This window comes from Sapajus apella, unplaced genomic scaffold (assembly GCF_009761245.1).
Source record: "Sapajus apella isolate SASKATOON/1434 unplaced genomic scaffold, GSC_monkey_1.0 scaffold4, whole genome shotgun sequence".
Classification (NCBI taxonomy): domain Eukaryota; kingdom Metazoa; phylum Chordata; class Mammalia; order Primates; family Cebidae; genus Sapajus; species Sapajus apella.
In genome coordinates, this window is record NW_022436944.1 from 52,184,387 (window position 1) to 52,209,161 (window position 24,775).

A 24,775-nucleotide genomic window follows, 5' to 3' on the forward strand; every position below is an offset into this window, starting at 1 on the left:
TTCACCATGTTGACCAGGATGGTCTCGATCTCTTGACCTCGTGATCCACCCGCCTCGGCCTCCCAAAGTGCTGGGATTACAGGCGTGAGCCACCGCGCCTGGCCTTTTTTTTTTTTTTTGAGACGGAGTTTCGCTCTTGTTACCCAGGCTGGAGTGCAATGGCGCGATCTCGGCTCACCGCAACCTCCGTCTCCTGGGTTCAGGCAATTCTCCTGCCTCAGCCTCCTGGGTAGCTGGGATTACAGGCACGCGCCACCATGCCCAGCCAATTTTTTTTGTATTTTTAGTAGAGACGGGGTTTCACCATGTTGACCAGGATGGTCTCGATCTCTTGACCTCGTGATCCACCCGCCTCGGCCTCCCAAAGTGCTGGGATTACAGGCTTGAGCCACCGCGCCCGGCCAAGCTTTAAGTTTTAAATGTTGTTTTATTTTAAGGCTCCAGAAATATTTCACATTAGTTCATTACTCTATCGCCAATGTCTAGCATATTAATGCCTGGCAGATAGCAAAGGCACACAATTAATAATTGTAGAACCTAGCTACTTAGCCCCAAAGGAAAAAATAATAATAATAATTGTAGAACCAATAAGTAACACTCAAAAGTGAGAAATCAGGCCAGGTGCAATTGCTCACGCCTATAATCCCAGCACTTTGGGAAGCCGAAACAGGCGGATCACAAGGTCAGGGGTTCGAGACCAGCCCAACCAACATGGTGAAACCCCGTCTATACTAAAAATACAAAAATTACAGTGGCCCACGCCTGTAATCCCAGCTACTTGGGAAGCTGAGGCAGGAGAATCGTTTGAACCCAGGAGGCAGAAGATCGCACCAATGCACTCCAGCCTGGGAGACAGCGAGACTCCATCTCAAAAAAAAAAAAAAGTAGGTGGGGGAAGAAATCAGGAGTGGCAAAATCCTAGGCTTTTTAAGTCTAATGTGAATTACATTAAACCACCAATAACTATAAGCTATTGGTAGTGTTTGTCACTCTCATTCTAATCTCACTTTCCCTCTCTATCATCCCCTTGGTAGGAAAAAGAGGCGCTTAAGAGCAGAGCAAATTGGAACAAGGGATATTATCTTTTCATGTTGCTGAGTTTCAAAACATTACTCCTTTGAACAATAAAACTATGCCAGATTACAAAATAGCTATGCTCTTAATACAGGAATGATATTTTCCCATGCTTACCGATGCTTTTACTTTTGTGGTATCAACCATATCATAAACGGGAGTGCAATAAACAATCAGTATAAGAAGACTCAGAAGGAAGGCACTGCAGCTTACAAACTCAAAAAAATAAAGTCCTCCACACAAAGTACATTGTGATACAACTTCTTCACAGATGAAGGCCAGCAGAGACAGCAACTACAAATGAAGAAAAACATTTCACTTAAGCGTTTTTCAGAGAACCTATCTATTTAGAAAGCTGTTTCTGAATAAACTCTGTTTACTCAAATATTTACAACGTGGAGACTATGGCAAACAAGATTAGTCAATAAACCCCATCTACACAGAACTTACAGTTTAGCTGCCTTGAAGGAAATACAGCTACATAAATAATTAATTAACCCATCGTATACTAATGCCAGAACAGGGGAAATATATATTGTTATAAAAGCACATAGGAGAGATGCTCAACTTCAGGGTCAGGAAAGGCTTCCTGAAGGAGAAAGCTGAGACCTGAAGAACAGAGTCACTTTCGGGGATTAAAGATTAAAGAAAGAAATTCCCAGCAGAGAAGCAGTACATAGAAAGGCCCAGAAATGAGAGAGCACGGCAGCTGCCCCCATGACCCAACATAGACACATACCCCAACCTCCAACTGAACTGTCAAAGTGAGTCAAATCAACAAGGCTCAAGTACAGTCTGAGGGAAGAGAATGGCAGCATACAAATTATTATGAGACTACAGAGGCAAGCTGAGGCCAGATTTAAATGTCCTCATTAATTAAAAAGTCTGGATCTTAAGGGTTTTAAAGTAAAGGTTGATAATGATCAGGTTTATGCTTTCAATAGTTCTTATTGGCTACAATATGGAGAAAGGACCAGAGGTAAGGCAAACCTTTTGGGGCAGACATCCAACTGGGAAGCTGATATAGGAAATCAGGGCAAATAATAGCGCTTAGCAGCAATGGAGAAGAGTGGCAATCACTGAGAGAGGCAGCAGGAGCTCGTATCAGACAAGATGCCTAGAAAAACGTGGAACACGAGAAACACGAGCACCTTAAACACTTTAACTTAAAAAGACACATTATGAGCAGCCTGGCCAACATGGCGAAATCCTGTCTCTACTAAAACTACAAAGATTAGCTAGGCATGGTGGCAGGTGCCTATAATCCCAGCTATGCAGGAGGCTGAGGCAGAAGAATTGCTTGAACCTGGGAGAAAGAGGTTGCAGTGAGTCAAGTCTTACCACTGCACTCCAGTCTGGGTGACAGAGACTCAAAATAAAAAAAAAAAAAAAAAAAAAAAAAAAAAGGCCCATTTATTCTTCTCTTCAAGTGAGTCTTTTCTTTACAGGTGTACTGACTGGAATTCCACATTTTCTGCACTAATCACTTTCCCACCTATGGAGTACCACTTCCAGACTGATGTTATTTGAAGTGAAGTGAGATCGTAAACACTTGAGAAACAGTTCAGAATCTTTCTAGAGTCGAACTCATTTTACCAGCCTTTTTCAGTTGCCTCGCTCTTCCTTAATTCCACGGCAGATATATATTTTAGTAACTTATCTTTCAGTATTTCCAAAGCATTCAGTTTAAAAAAAAAAATTCCTTTTCACACTCAGTTTCAGCTTTGTAATATTTAAGAGTTTGGCCATAAAAGTATAGTTAGCATAAAGCAGTATGAGAACACCACAACTCGACTGATGACAGAAGCAAGAGTTCCAGAGTGCTAATGAGATGGCTACGGGCCACGGCAGGCTGTGGGTGACTGGTATGGGGTCAGGATGCTTTGTATGGTGAGTGGAGAATGTTAACTCTAGTTAACTTGGCAACCCAATTATACACAAGTGGTTTTTAACTACTTCCAACTGCTATATATGTGATACTAACAATACTGGTCCTCACTGAAGAGTCAGGATTTTTTCTTTTTAAAAGGCAAAGGTGCTGGAGAAAAGATTAAATTCAGTTTTAAATGTGCTGTGATTGAGAGGTCTGTGAAAGAGTTAGGTGGAGGTGTAGTTGGAAAGCAAATGAACATATGGGTCTGGAGTTGAAAGGAGAGGTCTGAGCTGCAGATGAAGACGTGGGAGGCAGCAGAGTGGGAAGGTGTGATGACCCAAATGAGGAAAGACAGCCTTATGTGGAAATCTGAGGAATTGAAGAATTATGGGATACGCAGAGAGGAAGAAACCAGAAGACCACAACTAAGAGCATCAATCAAAAGGGTAGTAAACAAGAAAAAAGTATTTACACACTTACCCACACACATAATCAAGAATGCTCAGTGCTACTTAGAGGTCAAGTAAGAACAACACTGAAACACCTACCTTAGACTGAGCTATCAGAAGGTTGCCAGAGACACCAGCAAGGCAAGTTCCAGGGTAGTCAGGTAGAGAAACTCGATTACAATACTGTATATTGGGAAGTAAGGGGAGGGTAAGGCAGAGAAATAAGAAATAGCATAGTCAACAAGTGTGGCTGGGAAAGAATGGCCAGACAGGGCAGTAGTGGATGAGGTCAAAGAGAAGGGAATTTCAACATGGGAGAGAACTGAGCATGTTTAAATGCTTAGGCAGAAACCAGTAAGATGGGTGGGTCTAAAGACAGAGGTAGAAAAATGACTCTCTAAAGATAGGATTCAGGAATCAGGTTTGGGGCTAACTCTTCTCTAGAAACAGAAGGAAAGACAGAGAAGAAGAGTGCTCTGCTTGGGCAGTTTGTGTGGGTTTTGGGGAAGCTGAGGGAGTTTCCTTCTGAGGGCCGAAACCATCAAAATGACTGATGACCCAAGTGAGAGGCTAAAGGGAATTACCTTCTCACCCCAGTCAGGCCAGTAGAAGCAGCCACACAGGTTAATGGCAACAGGATTGCTACCAAAATCAACAGATACATTTCAGAGCAACAGTAAACATCTTATCCTACAAAACATTTTCATTCAAAAGAGTCAATGGTACAGCCATCCTGAAAAACAGTTCAGCAGTTTCTTTCAAAACTAAGCATGTATCTACCATACAACCCAGTAATAGAACTTTTGGGCATCTATCTCAAAGAAATGAAAACTTTATGTTTGCACAAAAACTGGTACATGTTTATTACAATTTTATTCATAATAGCCCCAAACTAGAAACATTCCAGATGCAATGGTTAAAACAAACTGTGGTAAGGCCGGGCACGGTGGCTCACGCCTATAATCCCAGCACTTTGGGAGGCTGAGGCAGATGGATCACGGGGTCAAGAGATCGAGACCATTCTGGTCAACAAGGTGAAACCCCATCTCTACTAAAAATACAAAAAAATTAGCTGGGCATGGTGGCGCACGCCTGTAATCCCAGCTACTCGGGAGGCTGAGGCTGGAGAATTGCTTGAACCCAGGTGGCGGAGGTTGCGGTGAGACAAGATCGCGCCATTGCACTCCAGCCTGGGTAAGAAGAGCGAAACTCTGTCTCAAAAAAAAAAAAAAAAAGAAAAGAAAAGAACAAAACAAAACAAAACTGTGGTATATCCATACTATGGAAAACAAACTGTGGTATATCCATACTATGGAATATTAGCAATAAAAAGGAGCAAACTTGATACATGTAACGTCCTAGATGAATCTCCAGAGAATTATTCAAAGAAAACAAAATCCAATCTCAAAAGGTTACATATTGTATGATTCCATTCATAGCCCATTCTTAGAATAAAAATAATAATGATGGCTAACAAATTAGTCGCAGCCAAGAGAAAAGGGAAGGGTGTGGCTACAAAGGGGTAGCACAGGGAAGCCCTATGCTGACGGCACAGTTCAGTACCTTGATTGTGGCAGTGATTACAGAAAGCAATACATATGGTAAAATTACACAGAATTACACACACATGCACACACATATGAGTGCATGGGACCTCTCGGTACACTTTTTTTTTTTTTTTTTTTTTTGCAATTTCCTGTGAATCTATAATTATTTCAAAATAAAAAGTTAAAAAAAATAGTTCAAATCTATACTGGTATCCAAACCTTTAACGGATTTCCTCTCCCTCCTACCGGCTACACAAAATGTATATATCCCCACAACTGAAAATAATTTATATAAAAGAAAAAACATAGGTACTATCCCTCTGATTTTCTGTAAGTTAGTGAAGCATGAAATAGCCCAGCATGTCCCAAACAACGTTCTTCAGACAGATGTTAGGTAAGGCACTCCCAATCACTACACCACAGAATATAAGGTGACAACGCTTCCTTGGTTTCCTGCAGTCATAGTCACAGGATAAGTTTTTACACGACTATAGTCTAATAAAATATGAAACATCTAACATTTCACTTGCCCTTTTCTTGCCTCTATGTTATATCTTGTCCAAGTTTTAAAAGTTTCTCTATGAGAAATTTGCAAAATATGCCTCAGGTGTATAAAAGTCAATTAACTGAGAGAAGATACCAGCCTAAAATTCTAGGGTTTGGGAATAAACCATTCATGCTACAATTAGACTATGAGGCATACTCATGTGTGAAGGTTACATGGCAATAAAATATTATCTGTAGGATAGACATAGGCTGCTTGTCTAATCTCAGTTAAAAAAGGACAGGATCCAGCTTGTCCAGAAGCAGTCAGTCTCAAGTCATTACAAGTCCTATGCCAAATGCATTAATAGGGGTCATTCTTATTGACCTTCAGCCTCAGAGCAACAATAAGAGGCAGGTTCTGCCTGGATATCTTAAGAGAATGAAGGAGTAAGTTTGGACATCTGGCAGGGCACAGTAGCTCACACCTGTAATCCCAGCACTTTGGGAAGCCAAGGCGGGCAGATCACTTGAGGCCAGAAGTTCAAGACCAGCCTAGCCAATATGGGAAAACCTCATCTCCACTAAAAATATATAAATTAGCTGGGCATCACAGCACACGCCTGTAATCCCATTGGACAGCTGAAACGTGAGGATTGCTTGAACCCCAGAAGGTGGAGGTTACAGTGAGCCAAGATTTCGCTACTGCACTCCAGCGTGGGTGACAGAGCAAGACTCTATCTCAAAAAAAAAAAAAAAAAAAAATTGGACATTTGTTAGTTCCCATCTCAAGTTAAAAGCCAAGAAATTGGCACTACAAGCTGTAGTCAATATGAAATTCTGTTGGCCACGTGCAATGGCTCACACTTGTAACCCCAGCACTTTGGGAGGCTGAAGAGGGAGGATTGCTTGGGCTCAGGAGTTTGAGACCAGCCTAGGCAACATGGTGAAACCCTGTCTCTACCAAAAAAAGAAAAAAAAAATTATCTGCATACCCATCTATGAGGCTACTAACCTTCCTAAGTTCCCACAGCATAACACAATTGCTAGTTCAAAGTGTACTTGAGTATACTGTTCTACGTACAGGAAGATGTAATGATGGAGTAATAAGCTCAATGTACAAGAAACGACAATAATAAAATATATTTTATACCACATTAACTGCATTCATTATATGTAGGTTAGAAAATCTCAAGAAAATGTTCTGAGGAGCTAGAAAAGGATGAGTGGAAAAGCAGGACTCAAACCAGACGGAGACACACACAGAACCTGGAGAGACAGATGACATTCTATGTGGAAGATGATAAAGAACACATTCGTAATGGCAAGGATTTCCACGGTAAATCCAAAAATGATAATAAGACAACTGACCTAACTGGATGGGGATGATGAAAAACATGGTTTAGGAGTTGGGTGAGGTTGTGTGATGATCATGCAAGGGAATATGATGTCTAGATGAAGGCAGCAGGGAACGCCAGCCCGGTTTAGAAGGTTAGAAAACAGGAGGACAGAGGATTGGGTGGAGCCTGAAGGAATTCTACAGTTCAAGAGGAGGAGGGAAAAGAGCAAGCAGCAGAGGACAAGCAAGCCAAAGGAAGTGTTTTCAAAAAAAGAAAACTCCTTTAAAAGCAGCAAGTGAACATACTCCAAACTGTTAAACAGTGACACCCGGCAGTGTGAGGGGTGGGAAAGTGGTTTTATTTTAATATTTTCAGTTTTTTTTTTTTTTTTAGTAAGCAGACACTTTTTTGTAATAAAAAGAAAAAAAGTGTAAAAGTTGAAGGAAGAATTTTGAGAAATGAGCAGTCACCAGCATTAAATGCCAAAGTGGTCAAGAATAGGAAGAGAGAAAAATGTCACAGAATTAGGTAAGAAGTTAATGGTAAATGCAACCCATAAGTAAAAAAGCTCAATTACTGTTTTTGTCAATTACAATGTTTTCTCAAAAACTATTGAGAAAGTTTTTTTCTCAATAGCATGAAGTCATCAGACTAAATACTGCTTACTGAATATTAAGCTAAGTACCTAACAACTGTATACCCAACGTAACTCCTTCTAATGACATAAAATTTTACCCAAATATAATTAAGGGAATGATCAAGCTTTTAATGTCAGGAGGGCCCTTAGAGAGCATATAGTCTCCCACCCTCATGTTTACAAAGATGGCATTAATCTACTGACAGGTTAAGCCTCAAGTTAGCTTGGCACAGACAACCCAAGCCTCTGACTCCCACTCTGTATTTCCTGTCCCCATGAAACACTGTTAAATTCCTTTTACAACTATGTCTGTTTGTGTAGGTTTTCCCCATAAGACTGGGTTTCTGAAGTTAAAACCACAGTTCTGTGTATTTCCCTTAATGTATTAATCATACATCAAAAACAATTTGCTGACATCAACAGATTTGGGAAGTCTCAGTGACTAAAAGGTGATCTTACTCACAGCTCCGGTGATTTAAACACTGGATAATTACTACCCTGCATCTATCTCTCCATTTCAGTTTCACTACCTTTTCTGAAATTTTAAGTATTTCTTAAAACTACCACTATATTAAATACGAATTCTCCATTAATTTACTAGTCACTACTTATATTTCATAAAAAGAATTTTTAAAGATTTGCCATTAATTATAAGGCTCCACCTACAAAATTATGTGAATTATAAATTAACGAACTTTACTACTAAAAACCTTATAGTTATAAGTAAAATTCAAATTAAACAATCCATTGGTCTGAAGAAACAGGCCAGGCCTCCCATGCCTTAGGCAAATATTTGCTCTTACAAAGGTTCAAAGGTGTAATTTGATGACACTATGGATCCTCCTCAAGGCAAAAATGGAATATTTCAATTTATTATACATCAGTTTTCATATATAAATAATGAAAAGAGCAGCAATATGAGAAATTCTTCTAAGTAATTTCTTTCTTGGTACTTATATGGTAACATTACTTATAATGTAATAAATTGAAAAATCACTAGTGAATTCTAAAACTGCTTGCCAGATGAGTGACTAGAATCCCAGTACTGTGCAGCTATCAGGACAGTCAACTGATAGCATGGACACAATGTGGAGCTTGTTGCACAGAAAATTACACATATTTAGGTCACTGCACCAGCGTAACAGCAAGCAATTAGGCTACCAAACGTCAATTCTCCCCTTAAAACAAAAACTCCCTCAAAAGAACTCACAAAATAAAACATGAACATATGGACAAATCTAAGGATAGTATAAACTGAAAAAAACTGCATAAAGTTAGGACTCCAATAACTCCTTGTACTGAATTCTCAACTGAGTATTTCTTCTTAAGCTCTGGAAGGGTGGATGGTAGTTGGGGGTCGCTTAGGTTTTTGACAAAATTCAGGTCATATCTGAATGGCAGACACAGCTATGTAACTTCAAGGGACAGAAAAGCTATGTTTTTTTTTTATCTCTAATCTCCTGTGTGTGTGTACAGGCTCCACTCTCTATCCCATCAATGTTCAGTTCTGTAACAGCAAACCCCATGGCGCCTCAGAGGTTTGAAAAAAAAAAAATCTTAAGAGTGGAAAGAACCTCAGAGGTAATCCAATTCAATCTACTAAGACTCTAAAATTTAAGAATTTCCTAAGTATATACACAGTGTCTAGTTTCTAAGTTTTAGAGCAGGCTTCCTTTGTCTTGTAGGATCTTTGACACTCTGTTAAGATTTATGGATCCGGAATAATATACTCAAACACAAAAGTGTACAATATTTTGAACATAATTTCAAAGGGTTTGCAGGTCCCTTGTTAAAACACCTCCCCTTATGATTATGAGTTTCTCCCTTACAGTTGTTTCCTTACTGGAGCTCGGCAATTATGTTTCGGTTTTTGAAAAATTAAACATCTAAAGTAAAACAACCAATCTATCAGAGTTTAAGTTAAGGCAAAGACCCTGCCTATAGCTCCATACTGGAAGACAACTTTTACTGACTTCATATGTAACTCTCTTGGGACTTTCTGGATAATTCCTGTAATACACTGTTCCTGTGAAGAGAGAAGACATTATCAAAACAGACGAAGCAGGAACAAAAAGACAACCATCAAAGTGAAAAGCAATAATGAAAAAATATTTTTAAATCTCCATATTAAAAAAGGCATTCTTGAGTAAGGAGGGGAGGCGGGGCAGGCAGGCCCAAGGCCTGAAGCCCACCGAAGCCCACCCACCGCGCCTGTAGCAGCCGCTCTTGTCCTCTGGGTACGGCTCGCAGGAGTGTTGGTTACCATGGTGAAGCTGGCAGCCAAATGTATCCTGGCAGGAGATCCAGCAGTGGGCAAGACCGCCCTGGCCCAGATCTTCCGCAGTGATGGAGCCCATTTCCAGAAGAGCCATATACTGACAGCGGGAATGGATTTGGTGGTGAAGACAGTCCCAGTTCCTGACACGGGAGACAGTGTGGAACTCTTTATTTTTGACTCTGCCGGCAAGGAGCTGTTTTCGGAAATGCTGGATAGATTGTGGGAGAGTCCCAACGTCTTATGTCTCGTCTATGATATGACCAATGAACAGTCCCTCAACAACTGCAGCAAGTGGCTGGAGAAACCTCAGTCACAGGCTCCAGGCATCTGTCTCCCAGGTGTTTTAGTTGAGAACAAGACAAACCTGGCCGGCAGATGAGCAGTGGACTCCACTGAGGCCCGGGCGTGGGCGGTGGGCCAACGCCTGGAAATGTTTTGAAACATCCGTGAAGGAGATGGAAAACTCTGAAGCCCCTTTCCACTGCCTGGCCAAGCAGTTCCACCAGCTGTACCGGGAGAAGACGGAGGTTTTCCGAGCACCGGTGTAAAGGCTAGAGTGGATCGTGCCGTAAGACCAGAGAAGACAGAATTACCTCTGCACTGTTAATATATAATGACGGCTTTAAAGAAAATTAGAGAAAATGTAAAAAAAAAAAAAAAAAAAAAAAAAGAAGGCATTCTTGTAACATAAACATTTCCCCATAAACAAATAAATGGATTTCATAAAGAGATATTTGTTTTTATCCTTTCCCCATTTCTTCTTATGAATGATGGAGAGCAAGTAAGAATAGTCTAACAATCTTTTTTGTTTTTTGAGACGGAGTCTCACTCTGTTGCACAGGCAAGAGTGCAGTAATGTAATCTTTGTTCACTGTAACCTCTGCCTGCTGAGTTGGAGCGATTCTCCTGCCTCAGACTCCTGTGTAGCTGGGATTACAGGGGTGCGCCACCACGCTAGGCTAATTTTTGTATTTTTAGTAGAGACAGGGTTTCCATGTTAGCCAGGCTGGTTTTTGAACTCATGATTAAGGTGATACGCCCACCGCAGCCTCCCAAAGCGCTGGGATTATAGGTGTGAGCCACCGCTCCCGGCCTAGTCTAACAATCTTTTAAGGCAAATTCATCTTCTCTGTGTCCAAATATAACATTTACCACAATAATTTCTGGTTGTGTTCCGTGTTTTCTTCTATAATAGCAATAAGGAAGGAAACCAGTTATGTTCTATTGCAAAGACATAAAACTACAGTTTACTATAGTAAGGTATTGAGAAATTTTACTTTAGCTTTGCCACTTTTTATTACAAAGAAAAAACAAATGCAACTGAAAACAGATTTTATGGGCAACAAATTGATACACACGATTGTTTTAAGCAGCAAGAATGCTTCAGATGGGCTGGGCACAGTGGTTTATACCTGTAATCCCAGCGCTTTGGGAGGTCTGGGGGCGAATCAGCCTGGTCAACATGGCGAAACCCTGTCTCTCTCTCTCTTTTTTTTTTTTTTTTTTTTTAAAGATGGGGTTTCCCCATGATGGCCAGGCTGGTCTTGAACTCCTGACCTCAGGTGATCCACCCACCTCGGCCTACCAAAGTGCTAGCATTACAGGCGTGAGCCACCGCGCCGGTCTCTATAAAAAATACAAAAAAAGGCAGGGGGCGGCGGCTCACACCTGTAATCCCAGCGCTTTGGGAGGATGAGGAGGGCAAATCAATAGGTCAGGAGTTCAAGACCAGTCTGGCCAACACAGTGAAACCCCATCTCTACTAAAAATACAAAAAATTAGCCCGGGTGTGGTGGTGTGCGCCTGTAACCCCAGCTACTTAGGAGGCTAAGGCAGGAGAACCGCGTGAACCCGGGAGGTGGAGGTTGCAGTGAGCCAAGATCGAGCTATTGCACTCCAGACCTGGCAACAGTGTGAGACTCCGTCTTAAAAAAAAAAAAAAAAAAAAAAAAAAAAAAAACGCACACATACACACAAAATTAGCCAGGCACGGAGGAGGCAGAAGTTGCACTGAGCCAAGATCGCACCACTGCACTCCAGCCCAGCGACAGAGCAAAACTCAAAAAAAAAAAAAAGCTTCAGATAAATGTTCTTTTCTGTTCCAAAGAGTTCTACTATTCATGCAGAAAATTTCAGCTTTACTGAAGAGAAATACAGCTGATATCTAAAAATCATGTGACAGCTGACAAGAGGAAGAGCAGAGGGAAGATGGTGGAAGGAACAGGTTATGCAAAGGAACAGTGGTAGGAAGGAGCCCCTGATGCCTCGTAATAAATTAAAGGTGGCCGGTGTGGACCCACCTAAAGGGAGAATGGAGAGAAAGATAAGGCTCGATCCTGCTGGGTTCCATAGACCACATTACCACTTGCTTTCAAAAGATTTCCCAGTCATCATCAGATATGATCATTTTGATCACTCAACAGCAGTGCCGATTTTCCGACTTCTGTTTTTCTATTCAATAAAAGTAGGTCATCTGAATTCTAAGAATTTAACTTCTAGTCATTTGAGTGGTAAGAATTTAAGTTCTTTACAAGGACGCCAATGAGATACCTTTTACTTACAATGGTTAAAAAACAAAGCAAAGTAAGACAAAACAAAGCCCATAAACATTCTAATCATTCGGATTTTTCCTACACTGGTTCTACTGCAGAAAATGTTCCTCCTCATCTGTGGCTGAAACAGGACACAGGAGCTCAACATCACTGTAAAGCGAATTATAATTTAAATCTCAAAAGATGCTGTGTTTTTTTCACTAATAGATTTATGGTACTTTAACTGCTTAAAAGAAACTCAATGCAATGGAAAGCTGCGTACCGTGTTCTAGTTCTATCCGCACATACTCACAAAAAGCTGCCCTTTGACTTTCCACTTCGAACCCATATTGCTCAATTCTGAAATAATTCTTTTCCAGTCAATACCAAACTTTTAGAAGACAATTTACTGGACATGCACACACACACACGCCCCCCTCAACGCCATGCTTGGTATCGAGGACTTTGCCCAGCAGGTTAAACTACCCCCAAGGGCGCTCAACAGGAAAACCGCAAAAGCCAGAAAAGATAAACAGAAAGCGCTTCACAGTCTAATTACAGGCACTGTGGACGATAATGCAGAGTAGAGCCGGGAGAAGGGAGGAAAGCGCCACGGAAGATGAGTGGAAGAGGTTCAAGCGGCTGCCCTGGGTCTCCGACGCATTTCCTGGGCCCGCTTAACAGGCTGGGTGGCCGCAGGTCGCGGGATCCCGACGCGGGGAGCCGTGGGGCCGAGGGGCCGCCCGGCGGAAGGGCGGAGGGTAACGCCCCCCTTCCCCAGGCGGAGAGAGAAGGAACTAGAGGTGTAGAAACCACCTCGTACTGAACAGCCAAGCCGAAGAGAAGCAGCTCCGCGGCCTCCCAAGCCCGGGCCAGACCCCGCTCCCCAGCCCGGGCTCGCCTCACCCCCGCGGCCAGGCACTCACCAGCTGCAAGCCCTTGAGAACGCGCCGGAGCCAGGGGAGTCGGCCCAGGAAGAAGTAGGCAGCGAGGCCGCTCCGGGGCCCTGTGGCGGAGCCCGGGTCCTCCTCCGTAGTGGGGCTGTACACCGCTCCGTTCTCCATCGCCGAGGGCCGGGGAGCGCGGCAGCCACAGCAACCTCACCGCCCACTTCGCGGACTCCAGAAGAGCCCGGGAGCGCGGAGGGGCCGTCACTTCCTGGGCCTCCTCCCCGGCTTCCGTCCGACTCCGCCCCGCCCTCGCCGCGCCCCGCCCCCTCCCTCAGCTGACTTGCCTGTTAGCTCTTGGGCTTCTTCCGACCTTCGTCCAAGAACTGAGTTCTTTCTGTGAGCCTTTGATGGATTTCTCACCTCCCTCCATATTTCATCCTCCTGACATTCATTCATTCATTCATTCACTCAATGTTTTTTAATACTTTCAGCGTGCAGGGAACCCCGTTCTAGGTGCTAGGGTGACAGCCGAGAAAGGATCCCGAGAAACAGACGATAAACAAGAAAACAGATTAATAACAATTTCCGATAGTGATAAGTGACGTGAAAATAGCGTGATGTGAAAATATGACATGAAAATAGTGGATTCAGCACTTCTGGCGGCTTGGTAAATTTATTTTAAAAAAAAAAGGAAGAAGAAAGAAAGGGATGGATAGTCGAGTGCTCTACTTAAATGGCCACTGCGAGGTATCAGCTGTATTTCTCTGCAGTAAAGCTAAAATTTTCTACATGAATAGAACTCTTTAAAACAGAAAAAAATGTTCATCTGAAGCTTTTTTTTTTTTTTTAAGTCTTACTCTGTCGCCCAGGCTGGAGTGCAGTGGTCAGGAAAGTCCTCTCTGAGGACCATGATCTTTGAGTTGAATGAGACGCAAAGTAGGAGAAGCCAGGCTTGGAAAGATCTGGGGAGAGCCTTTCATGCAAGTGCAAATGTTCGGAGGACCAAATGAGTTTGGCTGAATCTGAAGCCCAAAAGCCTGTGTGGCTAGGAATAAGTACGGGAGGAAAGGAGATGAAGTTGGAGATGTAGGCAAAGGCCAGATAATGTGGAGGCCTTGCAGACAAGGGACGAATTCAGCTTTCATTTTAAGTACAATGAGTAGTCTGTAAGGATTTCCAGGATTGCTCCCTCCCACGTCTCTCCAAATTCCATTTAGGCTCACTTTTCTGTTGGGCACCAGCACCAGCCCTGTACGTGGGTGCCCTTAGTCCTAGAGGTGACGAGGGATTGAGAAAAGGAAATAGAGACAGAGACACAAGGGTAGAATTCACAGCGTTGGTCCCCAGCTCTGGGCTCCAAACACTTTTATTATGTGTGTAATCTCATTGATCTTATAGACATGAAAGGGAGGGTAAAGGGGTAGGTAAGGTAGTGGGAGAGAGCGCTTGTGATCCTTTTAAGACATGCTAAACTAGTGTTCTGAGTTTATCACCAATTGCTATCGGGTTGCTGCGGCATCAGAAGTATAGCGGCCAGGGAGCCACTGGGTCTGCCACACTCAATGCATCAAGGGCTTTTATCTCCCTAGCACTGAGGACATAGAGCAGTTAAAATCACTCCATATTCTGAGAACCTAGACAGAGCCTGAGGCCTTCCGTGATCTCTGCCCTGCAAGGCTTTTCTCCTCCTTGCCAGCTCCCATCTGCAAAGACCCTCCTGGATCTTGTGAGCAGAGGTCGACTCCCTTCTCAGAGATCTCTGCACAGGCCCTCTTTACAAGACCCTCATGCAGTCTCCATGTTGAGAAGGCACTCTTGGGACCAGAGCAGTATTCCCTGCTCTGCAGCCACTCTGAGGTGTTCCCCGGTGTACCTGCGCTCTCGGTTGGTCTTTACCTTAGGCCTCCTGTTGCTGCTTGATTTCTGATTAACTGCACCGGTAATATAGTTTAGTTCTGTGTATAAACTTCAGTGTACTCTGAGCCAAGCAAGCTTATAATTATTTAGCTACAATTAACATAGGTCTCCCCCTGACCATGTTGACCCACACTTTTCAAAATCATTTTGTTTCTCTTTCTTGATCACCAACTGCTACAGTCACATATGTTAATTTTGTGTGAACTTGTCAAGGAGTGCAATTATATTTTAACAACTGAAGTTGATTGAGTTACAGAATCTTCACTTTCGAATGAGACAACGGAGGCCAAGAGGCTGAAATCATATGCGAGGTCAAACAGCCAAGGGCAGCTGGAATTCAGGCATGGGCACTCTGACTCGAAACCTAGCCACTAACTGCTAACCCAGCCACCGTCAGCCTCTGACTCCTCTCCACTGGTCTCAAACCCACGGAAGGCCAGGCACGGTGGCTCATGCCTATAATCCCAGCCCTTTGGAAGGCCGAGGCGGGCAGATCACGAGGTCAAGAGATGGAGACCACTTGGCCAACATGGTGAAACCCTGTCATTACTAAAAATACAAAAATTAGCAGGGCATGGTGGTGCGCACCTGTAGTCCCAGCTACTCGGGAGGCTGAGGCAGGACAATTGCTTGAACCTGGGAGATGGAGGTTGCAGGGAGCTGAGTTCACACCACTGCACTCCCGCCTGGTGACAGAGCGAGACTCTGTCTCAAAAAAAAAGAAAAAGAAAAAGAAAAACCCATGGAAGAGAGAAGGGGTTTCTCCTGCTGTCAGCTGCCACATTTATCGTATCTTCTTCATGACCCCAAACCTCCCTTTCTTCTTTCAGTAACAAACAAAAGCTCCCATTCAAATGAACAGAGACAAGTAGATACTGCCTTGCCGGGGCCACCTACAACCAGCCAGAACTATCCTTCTGTCTTTGATTACATGCATTCTGAATGTCCTCCTGAGGCCAAGATGCCACCAATTCTCTCCAACAAAAGAAGGCCACTGTATTTTCACCAGGGCTACAAGGATTCATTATCTCATTATTCTTCAAGTCATTATCATCCTAAATTGAACACTACTGATGTCTAAAATTTCCTTTGAAATTCATCCAAAATTAAGATGAGTTGATGATTAGAGAGATGAATAAAAGATTTGTGATAGGCTGGGCGTGGTTGCTCATGCCTGTAATCCCAGCACTTTGGGAGGCTGAGGTGGATGGATCACCTAAAGTCAGGAGTTCGAGACCAGCCTGACCAACAAGGTGAAACCCCATCTCTACTAAAAATACAAAAATTATCCAGGTGTGGTGGTGCGTGCCTGTAATCCCAGCTACTCGAGAGGCTGAGGCAGGAGAATCGCTTGAACCTGGGAGGCGGAGATTGCAGTGAGCCAAGATCGTGCCACTACACTCCAGCCTGGGCAACAGAGCAAGACTTCGTCTCAAAAAAAAACAAAAAACATTTGTGATAAAGCAACTGTGGTAACATATTCGTGGTGATATCTAGGTGAAGTATACGGGTGTCCACTGTACAATTATTTCAACATTTCTCTATGTTTGAACATTTTCTTTCTTTCTTTTTTTTTTTTTTTTTTTTTGAGACGGAGTTTCACTCATGTTACCCAGGCTGGAGTGCAATGGCGCGATCTTGGCTCACCGCAACCTCCGCCTCCCGGGTTCAGGCAATTCTCCTGCCTCAGCCTCCTGAGTAGCTGGGATTACAGGCACGCACCACCATGCCCAGCTAATTTTTTGTATTTTTTAGTAGAGACGGGGTTTCACCATGTTGACCAGGATGGTCTCGATCTCTTGACCTCGTGATCCACCCGCCTCGGCCTCCCAAAGTGCTGGGATTACAGGCTTGAGCCACCGCGCCCGGCCTTGAACATTTTCAAAATAAAGTATTGAGGGCAGGTTACAAACAAACAAGGATACTTTGAGACGGGAGAGACGAACAGACCGTCAACCCTCTTGGTTTGTTTAGTGCACACTTATGCACTTCTCTAGGGGTCTCTGCTTCTCTTTGCAATTTTAGAAGACAAGAATTTAACCTGTGATTCATAAACTCCAAGGTGGCGAATCATCTGCGAGGTTACTTAAAAAATAAAGATTCTTGGAGATCTAGCCCCAAAGATTCTGAATGTGGATGGGTTTTGGGAATACACTTCTTTAACAAGCCCTTCATGTGTGTCTGGGAAGAAATCCATCCACAAAGAGAAACACTGTTTTGTAGTGTGAGAAAAGTGCAAGCCTCTGTGCAGGACAGTGGACATGCCATATTTTCTTTGCTCTGATTGATTTGGGGGTGCCCAGGACTTAGAGACTAATATTTCACCCAGGTAAAGAAGTGGGCATTCCTTATGTTTTCTTCATAAATTGAAAGACCAAATAAAAATGTTAGTGCTTCATGAGCAAACACTTGTATAGGAAACTCTTTTGATGGGCATATTCACACAGAAAACTGTCACCCTCATTAATGAATAAACAACTTGGAATAGACAATGGTGGGATGATGTTGAAATGAGAAATCATATTTATGGTGAAAAAATACAACAAAAAGAAGAAAGGAAGATACGCTAAATTTAGGTTTTAAAGAATATTCACTGTTCTCCTTTAATATTAGGTATTTAATTTTTTAAATATATATTTTATTGCATTTTAGGTTTGGGTTGGACTATGCAACAATCTTGCATGTTCTTCACATGTACCCCCAAACCTAAAAAGCAATAAAATAGGGGTGTGTTTTTGCTATTATAATGAGCAAAGGGTCAGTTTGAGGACAGGTAAAATCAAAGTGCTCATGCTCTTTACAGGAGAAATTCCCTACTGAAGATGGCTTTGCTTGATTGAGTTCAATCACAATTCAAATGCTGAGGCTTATTGTGTTGACTCTTCAGGTCACCACAGTTGCTGCGTCCTGAGGACACCGGCACTTCCTTAACTACCTGTCCTGCCTCAGTACTACTTTTTCAGTTGAGAGTTTTATTTTTCAGCAGCTCCTGCTAAAAATTTTTTTACTGGCTCTCTTATTGGTATTAGCACAGTTAGGCAATGATGTGGATACAAAGTTAGATTATAGATGCTGTCCTTCAATAACATCGCTGTACTGTCCACAAAGGACTATGTTACAAAATAGAAAGAGTTATGCATAAAAAAGATACAAATTAAATATGTTGCTAATTCAGAGCAGAGGGAAATGACTTTCAGTTAAAAGGATCACTACAGTGGAGCTTCAAGGTGGGATTAAATTATACTTGAGTTTGGACACACAGATAAGGGCAGAATGTATTCAGGCAGTAGGGCGGTACCAAGGAAGGCAAAGAAAGTATGCAAAGGCACAGTGAATGAGGGAGCAGGAAGGACAGAGTAGTTAAGGAATATAAGCTCAAGATGAAATTTTGGAGGGCTTTAAAAATCAGGGTAACTACCAGGGGCAGTGGCTCACGCCTGAAATCCCAGCACTTTGGGAGGCTGAGGCGGGTGGATCACCTGAGGTCAGGAGTTTGAGAACAGCTTGACCAACATGGAAAAACCCCATCTCTACTTAAAAAAATATAAAATTCTCCAGGCATGATGGAGCATGCCTATAATCCCAGCTACTCGGGAGGCTGAGGCAGGAGAATTGCTTGAACCCAGGAGGCAGAGGTTGTGGTGAGCCAAAATCGCACCATTGCACTCCAGCCTAGTCAACAACAATAAAACTCAATTTCAAAAAAAAAAAAAAAATTATGCCAAGGAACTGGGCCTTTCCATCATTATTGGGTAATGAAGAACTTCCAAAGAGTTTTAGGAAGGGGAGTAAAATGATCACAGCTTTTCCTTGTGGATATTTTTCTAGCAGCCTTGAGCACACTTGTTGCAGCGATCCAGGTAAGGGCTGCTGTGAAAGTTCGGGAGATAGGGAAAGAAGCTTCAACTCTGACAGTAGTCATGGGGATGGTGCCAGGAAAACCTTGGAGGTAAAACCAATGATATTTGAAGACTGATTTGTTTAGAGAATAAGAAAGGAATTGGAGCAGGCGATAATATTTCAAGTCTGGGTAACGAGGCGATTGAGGAAGAATAGTAACAGAGAGGGAATAAAGGAGGCAGTAACTTTTGTTGGTGTTGAAGTACAAACTTCAAAAAATTAAGAAGATAACTTTCATACAAGCATGTAGTAAGAATGCTTCAAAGATTTTTCTAACTGATTAATTACAGGCTCATGCCTGTAACCCCAGCACTTTGCAAGGCCAATGCAGGAGGATTCCTTGTGTCCAGGAGTTTGAGACCAGACTGGACCCCATCTCTTAAAAAAAAAAAAAAAAAAAAAATTAGCTGAGTGTGGAGGCATATGCCTGTAATCCCAGCTACTCAGGAGGTTGAGGTAGAAGGATTGCTTGAGCCCAGGAGGCTGAGGTTACAGTGAGCCCTGATTGTGCCATTGTGCCACTGCACTTCAGCCTGAGTGACAGAGTGAGACCGTGTCTTAAAAAAAAAAAAAAAATCGCCTTTCCAACTTGAACCCAGCAGAATGGCCCCCACAAAGAAGAATGGTGAGAAGAAAAAGGGCCGTTCTGCCATCAACGAGGTGGTGACCTGAGAATACACCATCAGCATTCACAACCGCATCCATGGAGTGGTCTTCAAGAAGCGTGCCCCTTGGCCACTCAGAGAGATTTGGAAATTTGCCATGAAGGAGATGGGAACTCCAGATGTGCGCATGGATACCAGGCTCCACAAAGCTGTCTGGGCCAAGGGAATAAGGAGTGTCCCACATGGAATCCGTGTGCAGTTCTCCAGAAAAATGTAATGAGGATAAAGATTCACCAAATAAGCTCTATACTTTGGTTACCTATGTACCTGTTACCACTTTCAAAAATCTACAGTCAATGTGGATGAGAACTAATCACTGATGGTCAAATTCATCAAATAAAGTTATAAAATTGCAAAAAAAAATTACCTAACTTATTAGTGAAGTAATCAGAAGAATGTAAAACTGGTTTAGAGGAGGATATGAGAGACGTGTGTGTGTGTGGGGGGGGTTCAGTGAAAGAAAAAAAAAATAATGCTAGAATAAGATTGCTAGGTTAAATCCCAAACTGCTCACAGTCTATGTGACAATAAAATTGTTAATTTTGTGATGAACTCTAACATGGAGAAATCATTTTTATCTCTAACAAAAATCATTTGCAATTTACCAATTTTCTATAATGCAAATTTCTATTAGTACCTCAATAACAGAATCTGGGCCCAACTCAATAATAAATAGTAACTCAAAGAAAATTGTCTTTCCCTAGACCATCAGGTGACTCTTAGGAGAGCTTTGTAAACAATGCTCTAGTCTAGGGATCAGCAAACTTTTCTATTTTTTTTTTGACATGGAGTCTCACTCTGTCGCCCAGGCTGGAGTGTAATGGTGCAACCTCCGCCTCCTGGGTTCAAGCGATTCTCCTGGCTCAGCCTCCCGAGTAGCTGCGATTACAGGCATGTGCCTCCACGCTCAGCTAATTTTTTGTGTTTTTAGCAGATACGGGGTTTCACTATGTTACCCAGGGTGGTTTCAATCTCCCAACCTCAGGTGATCCATCTGCCTTGGCCTCCCAAAGTGCTGGGATTACAGGTGTGAGCCACCATGCCCAGCCGGCAAACTTTTTCTTTAAAGGGCCAGATAGTAACTATTTTATTTTATTTATTTATTTATTTTTTTTTTTTTTGAGACGGAGTTTCACTCATGTTACCCAGGCTGGAGTGCAATGGCGCGATCTTGGCTCACCGCAACCTCTGCCTCCTGGGTTCAGGCAATTCTCCTGCCTCAGCCTCCTGAGCAGCTGGGATTACAGGCACGCACCACCATGCCCAGCTAATTTTTTGTATTTTTAGTAGAGACGGGGTTTCACCATGTTGACCAGGATGGTCTCAATCTCTTGACCTCGTGATCCACCCGCCTCGGCCTCCCAAAGTGCTGGGATTACAGGCTTGAGCCACCGCACCCGGCCGATAGTAACTATTTTAGGCTACGAGAGCCATATGGTCTCTGTCGCAATTCAATTCTGTTGTTGTAAAATAAAAGCAGTTGTGGGATGATACATTAACAAATAGGTGTGGCTGTGTTCCAACACAGCTTTACAAATGCAGGCAGTAGGCTGGATTTGGCCCACAAATCATGGTTTGCTAACCCCTGCTCTAGTTCAGTAGTTCTCAAACTTAAGTGATCATCAGAATCCCCCGGAAGGCTTGTTAAACCATGGATTGCTGGGTCCAGCCCCCAGAGTTTCAGACTCAATAGATCTTGGGTGGAACCTGAACATTTGCACTCCTAAGAAGTTCCCAGGTGATAGTGATACTGCTGGTCCAGGGACCACACTTTGAGAAACATGGTGCTGGTATGACATTGAAAGGGTACTTGGTAATCCTTATTTCCAGGTTTTTGGTCATTTGTTCCAACAAAAGGAAGATGAAAATCTCAGGTTAGGGTACACTGAGATTGAGGTGCCAGAGGGCATCAAGCAGAGTTTCTGATAAATAGTTTCAAATTTGGATCTGGAGGCTGGGCATAGGGGCTCACACCTGTAATCCCAGCACTTTGGGAGGCCTATGTGGACCAATTACTTGAGGCTAGGAGTTCAAGACAACCCTGGCCAACATGGCGAAACCCATCTCAACTAAAAATACAAAAATTAGCCAGGCATGGTGGCATATGCCTGTAATCTCAGCTAACCAGGAGGCTGAGGCACCAGCTCTGTTTTAAAAAAAAAAAAAAAAAAAAGGGATAGGCCCATCAAGGTGGCTCACACCTGTAATCCCAGCAGTTTGGGAGGCTGAGGAGGGCAGATCATGAGGTAAAGAGATGGAGAACATCCTGGCCAACATGGTGAGTCTGTGTTTCTACTAAAAATACAAAAATTAGCTGGGCATGGTGGTGTGTGCCTGTAGTCCCAGCTACTCTGGAAGCTGAGGCAGGAGAATCACTTGAACCTGGGAGGTGGAGGTTGCAGTGAGCCAAGATAGCACCACTGCACTCTAGCCTGGCTACAGAGTGAGACTCCATCTCAAAAAACAAACAAAAAAGGATCTGGAGAATTGGAGGAAATAAAGCATCTGGGAAATACTCACAGAACTGAATACTTAGAGACGTAAAAGTGTTAAAGGGATGAACTTACAGGAAGAAGAGGATTTAGGCCAGAACTTTGGAGGGACTAGGAAAGAAGGTGAAGAGAAGCCAAGGAAATAACGCAGTGGTTAAAGAGCAGGAGGAGACAAGAGCAGTGTTGTGAAAGGCAAAGGAAGAGTCTTAAATTTTATCAGTAGTTCTAAAGTCCACAAAGTGCCCAAGAATGCCAGATAAGCAAGAAGTTTGTATCAGAGATCTCCTAGGACAGACAGCTCATCAAAGCTCCTCTCCCAACAAAACTAGACTAGAGAATAAGCAAATAACATCATCAACCTCCACATTTTCTTTACACCAGTAGAGGGCTACAAAGGCAAAGGAATGCGAAGTCTTCTGCACTCACCAGTGCAGCGTTAGGTCTTTAGTGTCATTCGGGGGAAAAGAGTGTGTCACTTAGCCTCTTTGCTTCCATCATTATTTGGGTATTTTCGTCCAGGACAGTTTGAACATGTGAGTGAGGAGTGTGATAAAGCAAGGTAGGAGCTTCTGAGTGCCTGGGGAAGGGAAAGGGTGGGGTCCAATTTGGAATTTGGATTGCAGGGAGACCCTGTCATCCCCAGCCAGCTGTAACACAAAGTCTAGCCTCATACTGAGGGCTATTGCAGGTCATAGAATCTACCTTAGAGGTTTTTTCTTCATTATTGATTTTTTTTTTTTGGCAGGGGGACAGAGTCTTGCTCTGTTGCCCAGGCTAGAGTGCAGTGGCACAATCTCAGCTCACTGCAGCCTCCGCCTCCTGGGTTCAAGTGATTCTGCTGCTTCAGCCTCCTGGGTAGCTAGGATTATTTTTGTATTTATCATAGAGATGGGGTTTCATCATGTTGGCCAGGCTGGTCTCAAACTCCTGACCTTGTGATCCACCTGCCTCGGCCTCCCAAAGTGCTGGGATTACAGGTATGAGCCACAGCGCCTGCGCATCTTGATTAAATTTTATTTTTTGAAAATATGAAACATTGAAAACATTGATAAAGGTTTCAGAAGTAGGAACATACAAAAAGATTCACTTAGAGAAATGTTGCTCAGTCTCTTTGCCTTCCTTTGATTCTCACCCACTCCTCCACTGTAAGTAACAATTTTGTTAGTTTCTAGTTATCTTTCCTATGTTTCTTTAGTGGAAAGGGACAGACACAGATGTGTATGTGTTATATATATATATATACACACACACACACATATATATATATACATATGTACTTTTTATTTTCATTTATCCATATGTCCTAGAAGTTACTCTATGTCAGTTCATAGAAATCAATTTCATTTGAAAAAAATTGTGGTTACTCCATTAGATGGCTATGTCAGTTTGTTTAGCTAGTTTCCTATCATACACATTTAGGTTGCTCCCACTATTTTGCAATTACGAATGTGAGCCACTGCACCAGGCCTCTTCATGTCTTTTGCCTTTTTTTGAGACCGGGTTTTGCTTTGTCACCCAGAGCTGGATGGAGTACAGTGGCTGGATCTCAGCTTACTGCAACCTTCACCACCCGGGCTCAAGCCATCCTCCCGCCTCCGCCTCCTGAGTAACAGGCACGCACACCCAGGTATTTTTTGTAGACCACCAGAGGTTCCTTACAGACGTTCTGTAAGGTATAGACTATTTTCAAAAGATGACTAAGAAGGCCCGGAGCAGTGGTTCATGCCTGTAATCCCAGCACTTTGGGAGGCTGAGGCGGGTGGATCATGAGGTCAATAGATGGAGACCATCCTGGCCAACATGGTGAAACCCCGTCTCCACTAAAAAATACAAAAATTCGCTGGGCATGGTGGCACAAGCCTGTAGTCCCAGCTACTTGGGAGGCTGAGGCAGGAGAATTGCTTGAACCCGGGAGGCAGAGGTTACAGTGAGCCAAGATTGTGCCACTGCACTCCAGCCTGGTGCCTGGCAACAGAGGAAGACGCTGTCTCAAAAAAAAAGACTACTAAGAAGTCGTTTGCCTTTTTCACTGTGAAGACATTTGTTTGCCCTGCTGGTGGAGTAAAACTGCCAGCACTGTAGCACAAAACAAGGCAGCGGCGCCAAACTCTATTTGTAGTCATTTATTCTTCACCACTACGTGGGAAAAAATAAAGCCAGTTTCACTTAAAAATTCCCTGGATGAAGAAGGAAAGGTTACTTTTGTTAAACTGCAGTCATTTAGTGGCAGTCAATTTACAATTCCATGTGATATGATAGAAAGTACACATATAGCATTTCTGCTGCAGGCTGAGTGACAATGGCACTCTAGGAAAAGAACCTGTGCTACTGAGTTGTAAGTAAGCAAAACTAGCCACTTTTTTTTTCACCATCTTACTTAAAAGAACAGGTTTCCAGATTTAGGTATTTGGCAGACATTTTCTCAAAAATGAACAAAGTAAACCTGTCAATACAGGGAATACAACTGACAGTATTTGTTGCCATTCATAACATTTGAAGTTTCCCCCCCAAAAAAAAATAGTATTTTGGAACATTTGTATGTACCAATGAGCTCACTGCCATCTCCACCTCCTGGGTTCAAGCAATTGTATTGCCTCAGCCTCCTGAGTAGCTGGAATTACAGGTGCCTGCCACCACGCCCGGCTAATTTTTGTATTTTTGGTAGAGACAGGGTTTCACCATGTTGGTCAGGCTGGTCT

At 42.9% G+C, this 24,775-nt stretch overlaps 2 protein-coding genes and 2 pseudogenes across 4 annotated transcripts in view; 3 read left to right on the forward strand and 1 right to left on the reverse strand.

Annotated features, from left to right (window-relative positions):
• Positions 1–2,735, forward strand: part of CMTM7 (CKLF like MARVEL transmembrane domain containing 7) — a 95,819-nt gene extending 93,084 nt beyond the window's left edge. For both annotated transcript variants that reach the window (XM_032268637.1, XM_032268621.1), the window contains one exon: positions 2,523–2,735. In XM_032268637.1, coding sequence (XP_032124528.1) covers positions 2,523–2,557 — 35 coding nt within the window. In that variant the 3' untranslated portion in view covers positions 2,558–2,735. The remainder of the gene's footprint in view (positions 1–2,522) is intronic.
• Positions 1–13,395, reverse strand: part of CMTM6 (CKLF like MARVEL transmembrane domain containing 6) — a 21,691-nt gene extending 8,296 nt beyond the window's left edge. The window contains exons 1-3 of one of the 2 annotated variants that reach the window (XM_032268566.1): positions 13,139–13,386; positions 3,496–3,579; positions 1,192–1,368 (exon numbers count right to left, since the gene is read on the reverse strand). In XM_032268566.1, the coding sequence (XP_032124457.1) occupies positions 1,192–1,368; positions 3,496–3,579; positions 13,139–13,276 (399 nt within the window). In that variant the 5' untranslated portion in view covers positions 13,277–13,386. Of the gene's footprint in view, positions 1–1,191; positions 1,369–3,495; positions 3,580–13,138 lie in introns of both variants that reach the window. The other variant, XM_032268573.1, reaches the window with a different exon arrangement.
• LOC116543179 lies at positions 8,072–10,412 on the forward strand (annotated as a pseudogene).
• Positions 13,396–19,476: 6,081 nt separating the features above from the next.
• Positions 19,477–19,937, forward strand: LOC116543227 (annotated as a pseudogene).
• The last annotated feature ends 4,838 nt before the right edge of the window (positions 19,938–24,775 follow it).